Source organism: Odontesthes bonariensis, chromosome 16, assembly GCF_027942865.1.
Source record: "Odontesthes bonariensis isolate fOdoBon6 chromosome 16, fOdoBon6.hap1, whole genome shotgun sequence".
Taxonomy (NCBI): Eukaryota; Metazoa; Chordata; class Actinopteri; order Atheriniformes; family Atherinopsidae; genus Odontesthes; species Odontesthes bonariensis.
The window spans coordinates 1572452-1581037 of NC_134521.1; the positions used below are offsets into that span (position 1 = coordinate 1572452).

The 8586-nt window shown below is 43.0% G+C and overlaps 1 protein-coding gene across 1 annotated transcript; it reads left to right on the forward strand.

The window, feature by feature from the left end:
* The first annotated feature begins 7362 nt into the window (after positions 1–7362).
* Positions 7363–8340, forward strand: LOC142401891 (odorant receptor 131-2-like). Its single transcript, XM_075487349.1, has one exon. It carries the CDS (start codon positions 7363–7365, stop codon positions 8338–8340), a length of 978 nt encoding a protein of 325 aa, XP_075343464.1.
* Positions 8341–8586: the final 246 nt, after the last annotated feature.

Below are 8586 nucleotides of genomic sequence, written 5' to 3' on the forward strand. Positions count from 1 at the left end.
CTTGGTTTTCTCAATGCATGGATGTCTTTCATGGATGTGTTGTGAGAAAGAATGGAAATATTACAAAGTAATAAAAGCTACGTTACTGTCCAAAGTTGACAACAAAATGGTTAAATATCTTGTGTTCATATAGTCTGAAATTAAAATCAATGTTAATGTATGAGCCCCTGCATTTTTGTTTTATTTAATTTTCCATATGATCCCAATTTTTCATTTTCTGTAGATCTGTCATGAGCACTGGACCTCAATGCCAAACAGAATCATTAAAAATCACCACAAACATCTTTTTTCTCTCCTGACACTGGGAAAGAGGTACAGGAGCATCTGTGTTCAGTCCAGCTTGTGTGGATACACAGTTAATGTTCCTGTCCGTCAGATATTTTTCTTTCACATCACTGGAATAAGTCAGTTGTAGGGTGCTTTATTTAAATTATGTTGCAGATATTCAATAAAAGAACACTGATGTTTTCCATGTAACCCAGACAGGAAATGGGATTTTACAGAGTAAGTTAGGGTATCCTGCTCTGAATGATGATGAATCATCTTCATTAACATGAAAACAACACCAGTAACAGTAAAGTTGTTTTCAGGTGCCTACATCCATACTTGTTCAAACAACTTGCTCTACTTCTGACTTGTCTCCACAGAGGTTCACTTCATCTAATAAATACCCATGGGGGTATTTAATCATCTCAGTGTTTACTGGAAACATTAATTAGTGAGATTCTGAATATTTAATGCATCTAAATGACATCTCAGAAGACTGGGTCATGTGTGTGTTTTCGTTCTGGAACACATCAGAGTGTTTTACCAAACTGAATAACAATATTTCCATGACAATACTATCACACTTCATCATTAGAAAGTTAAGTGGAACTCAACTTTTTACTTATGACTTTGTTTAGTTTTACTTATGATTAGGACCAAGTTTAAATCAGATATTGTTTTCACTGGCTATAGGTGCACTCTTTTTGACCCCGTAGGGACAATTCTTAGAAAGAGCAGCTTAACAAGTGAGACGATCTTATAAGAAACATTATCTGAGTTTAGACCTTCAAGAGCTCAGTAAACTTTTTAGAATTGACACTAAAGACTGAAGTTTTCTCCATCTACTTTGATCTTGTTTGGGTTAATAAAACTTTGTCATTCTCTCAGTCTCCAGAGATAAACCTCTAACTTCTCCATTACGATTTCAGAAATCATCATCGTTTGTTCATTGAGAATGGAGTAAAATACTTCCATAAAATGACTATTTGGATCATCTACACACGTTTGAATTGTGTGCAATAAAATTAGTTCTGTCAGAACCACTCTAGTCAAAACCGAGATGAGAAACAGAGATAAGTTTCAGAAGCTTATTCTGAATGCATACAATTTGTGTTTGGCGGTATGGCTCTGTTCGGAGGAAGTTCCCGACTTTTCCATGTGCTCCATGGAGGCCAAGACAGGGAACAGCAGCATCCTCAGGAGGAGTGCCTTCCATTTGCTGTAAAGGCAACAACCCCCCCAAACAGACCATACCGGAACGCAGACCAGCCAATTGGATTAGTTGGAACCAGGGTATCCTGCAACCCCCCAAAACGAAATATTAGGCTACCAAAGGCTACCAAAGTTGGAGAACTTTGAAAGGACGGACTACGGAGACGGCTTGAGGGATAGCGACGGAGAAGCATACTGAGGCCTTTATCCTTAAGGCCTCAGTATGCTTCTCTGTTGCTATCCGTTAATCCGACTCTGTGGTTACTAAACCTTTCGAAGTTCTCTGTCGGGATGTCAGATACCCAAGGCAATTCACCTTACGATCAGTAGGTGTCGCTACATTAGATGACCCAATCTCACTATCGTGAAAGTGGTTGATTGATTGTTCACCTTCCGGCTCCGTTCCACTCCTCACAGCGAACGATGGCGACCGAGAGAGAGAGAAAGACTGTTGTTGGAGTTGGAGCTTGTTGATGTTGAAATGCAAATAATTTTGACCACATGTTGACCGGCACACAGTAAACTCTTTCAAAGATGGCGGTGTTGTTGTTCTGAGAGGAAGGAGCTAAACCGGAAAAGTGATTCTGGAAATGATGTTGTTAGCCGACCAATCACAACCCTTGCGGTCTTCGCGAGTCTCCGTCGCCTCAACGGATGGATAGGAATTTTGGCCGACACACGCAAGCGACGGAGAGGGTCTCCGGGAGGGTCTCCGTCGACTGAGAGGGCTCTCCGTAGACGACCATAAATCAGGCTTAAGTCCGGTTGAGGAGGAAACAGGTTCAGTAAAGAAACCCAGACATCTCTCTGCCTACCGACACTGAAGGATCCCGAAGTGTTCTCAGGCCATATATCACATGTGATATAATCCCTGAAGTGAGGCAGGATGTGCCCAAAAAACCAAAGTAAGGCGACCAGAAGGCATCTTAACCCGAACCACCTTAACTGACCCCTTTCAATGTGGAGGAGCAGTGGCTCAACTCTGAGCTCCAGAGCTTCCAGATGGCCGAGTTCCATACACTATTACTCTAAAACTAAGCTCAGCCACCCTTCAAAGGAAAAACCATTTCAAAACCATGGAACAAAGATGGAGCAATAAACTGAAAGCTTTGCCTTATAGCTCAGCTCTCTCTTCACCAAAATTGACCGGAAAACCGCCATCATTACTTCTGACGAAGCCCCAATCCGTCTGTCCATCTAACTCTAACTCACCATCTCCGAGAACAAGATCCAGAGATACTTCAACTCCACCACATGGGGCAGGGACTCATCCAAAAACAAAGAAAGCATTCCACCTTTTTTTCTGGTTGAGAACCATGGCCTTGGATTTGGAGGAGCTGACTTTCATTCATTGTTTTACACTCAGCTGTGAACCACTCCGTGGCACACTGAAGGTCTTAGCTTGAAGAAGCGATTCTCGCACCATCCATAGAATCCCTTGGGGAACATGGTTGTAAGCCTTTTCCAAGTCAACAAAACATATGTTGACTGGAAGGTCATACTCTGATGATCCACTCAGTAACTTTGCAAGGGTAAATAACTGGTCCACTCTTCCACGATCTGGGTGAAACCACATTGTTCTTCCTGAATCTGAAGTTCAACAATCAGTCTGACATTAGTTTTCAACACTCTGGAGTAAACTTTCCCTGGGAGGCTGAGTATTGTGATCCCCTGTAGTTGTAACACATGCATTTTTTTTCTTTTCTTAAAAATGGGAATCATCACCCCGGTCTCCCACTCTACTGGCGTTGTCCCAGACTTCCACGTGACATTGAAGAGGTGCATCAGCCAGGACAGTCCCATTAAGTCCAGAATTGTAGGCATCCCAGGGCAAATCTCGTCAATTCCCGGCCCTTTAAAGTTGGGAACAACAACAATTCTAAACCCAGGTCAAGCCCAACCTGGGATGAACCCTGCTTCCCCTTCTGAGTTGCTGAATGGTTTGCTCAAAACATCCTTGATGCCAACCGAAATTCCTTCTCCATGGCCTCACTGAGCCAATCTGGAAATGTTAGTTGCTTCAGGTGACCGTGGAACACCTAAAGCTGAAGTCCCCAATCTTCAGCTTGATGGCTTCTCTCACACCCCGCGTCCACCAGCAGGCCTCCTGTTACCGCCACGACAGGCACCGACAATCTTCAGGCCATAGTTCTTGGAAGCTGCATCCGCAACGGAGGTCCTTAACATGGTCCATTTAGATTGCATGTTCCCAACCTCCCCCCGTATGTGAGAAATATTCCCTCAGAGGTGCGGGTTAAAGACCTTGCGGACAGGGTCCTCCACCAGACGTTCTCAGTTCACCCTCACTACTCGTTTGGGTTAACCAGATCTGTCCGGCAGTCTCACCTACCAACAAGTCCAAATCACCAGCTGGTGGTTATCAGTCGACAGCTCTGCCCCTCTCTTCACCCAAGTGTCCAAGACATACAACCACAGGTCTGATGACACAACTAAAAAGTTGATCATCGACCTTTGGCCAAAGGTGGCCTGATACCAGGTACACACATGGACCAACTTATGCTCAACCATATGCTCAAAAATGGTGTTTGTAACAGACAATTCATGACTAGCACAGAAGTCCAAAAACAAAACACCACTTGGTTTCAGATCAGGGAAGCCATTCCTCCCAATCACACCTGTTGAGATTACTTCATTATTGCCATTATGGGCATTGAAGTCTTCCAAAAGAACAAGGGAACTCCCAGGATGCCATATCCAAGAGAGTCCAAGCCAGGTAATCTGAGGTGTTGTGTGACGCATATACACAAAGAACAGTCAGAACCTTACATTCCCTATCTGTGACTTGCAGCCGCAGTTAGGCGAACTCCGACAGTATTCAAATAGACGCCCGACTTCTCTCTCCATGGGCAACTCAAGAGTATGAGAGAGTACAGCTCTTCTCTAGGAGTTTGGTTCCAGAGCCAACCCTGTGCATGGAGCCCAAGTATATCTAATTGATACTGCTCCACTTCACACACCAGCTCAAGCTCTTTTCCCCCTTCTTGTTTCCCTGTTCCATGTCCCTAGAGTCATTTTGTGAGATCAGCACACCCAGCCCCCTGCTTTTGCCTGCCGGCCAGCACCTGACCAAGGCACCCGAATATGAACTTCCTCCCCTTGAGTGGTGAGCACATGGAGGTGGCTTCCTTTTTCTTCTTCAGAGCCCAAATGAGCCCAAGGAGCCAAGAGCTCCGCCCCAAGGCCTGATTACAGGGGGTGCCAGGGATGCCCTTTTCTAGTTGAGGTGATGTGAGGTCTTAGTCTGACTCCTACCCTGAGACCAATTTGCCATGGGAGGTCCTACCAGAGGCGAACTCTGCGGATAACACAGCTCTTAGGATCATGGGGATACTCAAAGCCCTTTACCATGTTAAGGTGGCGATTCTACAGAGGGATACATAAAACCAACAAATATTAAAATAAAACGTATCAGACATTTCTAAAGGCTTTTACAGGCTTTTTTTTTTAAGATAAAAACAATGCCTAAACTCACGCAAAGACAGGGTTACGAGGGCTATGGTAGACCCAGATGATAGAACCATCGAAGGCAGCCAAAAGAGCAGGTTGGCTGACACAGGAGAATGACCTAGGATGACCAGACATGTTCAGCCAGAACTTTCTCTTCACTACCATCCATCCAGCTGGAGGTGAGCCGCTAGCTATCTTCATCTGCCTGTGGCCTGGTTGACCCTGGACAAGCGCAGGCCAGCTTATCTTGGGACTGGACCTGTTGGGACCTAAGCAGACTCTTCAATGTTAACTGACTCCAGGACAAACAGGATGTCTGAAGACTCCAAGGACAAGACAATACTCCAGGACAGGAACTGGCAGGTGGTCTGCAAACCTCAGCTCCACTTACAAGACCAATTTTTAAAAAATGGTTAAAAGGGGCACGCAGAAGCCCACAGGGCTTTTTCAGGGGTACCTTGGACCTATTCAGAGACATGTCATCAAGTAATTTCCAGGAATTCCAGAAAGCACATTGTTCAAAGACATTGGATCCAGAATAATATTTTTTTTCAGAAAACAAACCAGAATTTGTAAGTGGAAAAAGATGTCCTAGAAACAGAGCGAAGATATATTCTTTGAACTGAATTTTGACTACATTGCTTTTATGAAAAGAATTTACATTTTTTATTATCAAATATTGATTTGAGAAATGTTTGAACATCTTGGTAACCCTTTATGATCGAGCAAGGTACAGGTACTTGATATTGCTATTATTAAGAAGTTTAATTCGATTGATTTTTATAAAGTTGACCTCACTAATGTCCACACCAGAATGCAACAATAAAGCTTTCTTCGCCATTAGCCTCGGAGAGTTTATAAGACTTCATATGGTACACAGAAGGCCTCTGAAAAAAACAAAACAAAAAGAGGCGCGCGATGACGTTAAGGTTTGGAGGGGGGGGGCTAGGACCGGTAGTCACATGAAAGGTACCCTGGTCTCCACGCATACGTAAAGATCAAGTCTGTTGAGCCATCAGAGCAGGCCACTGTGAGTGTGGTCATCCAGCGGATAGCAGAGTCAAGAATTTGTTTGACTGCATGGACAGCATCTGGCAATCAAGGCATAATACCCTGCACGATCTTAGGCAAAAGCTTACCGTATAGTATTGCGAAATTTGTTCCAGGTGCGTACTGAAGCACCTGGATGGATGTAGGGTTGCCATAAGCCTGGGTACTAATGTCTGTTGTGCTCTGCTGCACAGTCAGTGTCCCACTGAGTGGCTGAGATCTTGGCTGCATGATCAGGAATCTAAGCAAGCAAGTTTTACCCCCTGATGTGTGGTGTCAAAGTTTTATACTATTGTTTTTGCTGGGCATTTGTTTAACATCAATGAGCTCCACATGCACACTTGATTATGTATAAAGAAGAAAAATTAATTTCTGGTTTTGATGTCCTATCAATACAGCGATGATTGCAACAACACTTTGGGTGACAGGATGTTTCTAGTTTTGGCTAACTTATCATTTGAATAAAGTGTGTGAGCCATACTGGTAAATTCAAGTCCATTTTCATGTCTTCTGTAAAGAGTCATTGATTACAGTTAAGCAAAATTGCCTAAATAGTTAACAGTGGATCTTGTACAGATTAAAAAACTTAACTGCCAAAGCATAGGATGTGTTGAACCACCTGAAAGGGGGTGTTGCTGGGGTTGCGTGTTTGTTTGTTTTTGGTAATAATGCATATTTATACCATGAGAATCTTAAATACAATAAAATGTCATCATTTTGATATATACACGGTATATCAATATGTAAAAAGTGGGGGATCAGAAACACAAATTTGCAATTGGGGTGCAGTTGCTCCATTGCTCCATTGCTAAGGTGCCTATACCTGCATTGACCAATTCATTGGCCTTGTCAGCACTTTCAAAACTAGCTGGCCTTACCAGCTCTTTCAACACTACTGACAAGGGTATTGAAAGGGTCTCATCTTGTACAGCACTTTTCAGTCGAGTTGACCACTCAAAGCCACATGCACCCATTCACTCACACAGGCTACAGATTGATACACAGGTGGATGTATTGCAGCATAGTGTGTTGATCACCATGGACACTTTGAACAGGGAATCTGGGAGTTGAACCTCCAAACTTCTGATTGGCAGACGACTGCTCTTCCTCCTGAGCTATGGCTGCCCCAAGGATGTCATCAGAAGTGTGTGTGGAGAAAGAACAGATATAGTATGTGAGGGAAGAGTAAATCAAGCAGACCAGCTCTGTCCTCTAAAATGTGCAAAAGAGGTATGTTGGTAGGTTTGACTTAACAAAACTTAACAAACTCTGCTCTGAAGATGAAATGCTGTTGTTGCTGAATTTTTTTTTCTTCCTATGTTGTTCTTGTGTTTTAATTTCAGATGAACTTAATGTTTCTTTAATATGTCCTTCATTAATCAAACTCAGACCAACACCACTTCTGAGTTCCAGCGTCAGAGGCTACTGTTCATTGTGTTACTTACAACTATAACAACATTACCATGCTGTGTGTTTCTCTTCATTAATGGGACCATGTTGTTCACTTTGAGGAGTAAACCGGTATTTCGGGAGACCTCTCGTTTTATTCTTCTGCATACCCTTCTTTTTGCAGACACTGTGCAGTTGGCACACAGTCAGACATTGTTTTTACTGTCAGCCTTGGGAGTAAAAATGCTGTATCCAGTGTGTGCTGCTCTAACAGTACTGTATAATATTCCACATGGTGTCTCTTTTCTCACACTGGTGTTGATGTGTCTGGAGAGATATGTAGCTGTGTGCTATCCACTACGGCACGCTGCCATCATCACCACTAGAAACACAGGTGTAGCTATTTGTGTGCTTTGGACCTTTAGTTCACTAAGTTGTCTTATTCAACTAAGCCTGGTGTTAAATGTTAGCTTTGAAGACATGAAGCGTATGCAAATGACAGACTATTGTGGCAAAGAAAGTGTGTTTATTGATCCAAGATCTAATCTTTATGACAAAGCATCCACTTATTTTCTGTTTGCATTAGCAGGTGTCACCGTCACTTTCTCCTATTTTGGTATCATTGTAGCAGCCAGGTCGGCTTCCACAGACAAAGCTTCAGCCAAGAAGGCCCGTAAAACACTGCTGCTGCATCTGTTGCAGCTGGGCCTCAGTATGTCCTCCACTGTACACAGCACATTGATCATAGTTGTGTCCACAAATCTAGACAGGGTCATAGTTGCGAACATCCAGGTCCTTGTTTATCTTTGTCTCATTATCCTTCCCAAATGTTTGAGTTCCCTCATCTATGGTCTCAGAGACCAGACTATCACACCTGTCCTCATGCTCAATCTCAGTTGTCGGTGCAGAAGCTTATCTGTGATCTCTGTGGTCCAAACGAGTGCTAAAATCTGACGATTTTCCACTAAATTACTGTGAATTTGTTATTTAACAAATATTACGTCCATCTTACTCACAAAGAAAGGTTTTAAATCTAACTGTGGAAAACTCAAATGTGCAGATTTTATTCATGATGTGTGAATACTGAAATATACTCAAATAAATCTGTCATTCAAAACAATACTTGCTCCTCCTGTACTCTGTATTGTTGTGAAACACCACTTAAAATAAGTGAACCTTAATCTCATACCTGCAACATTA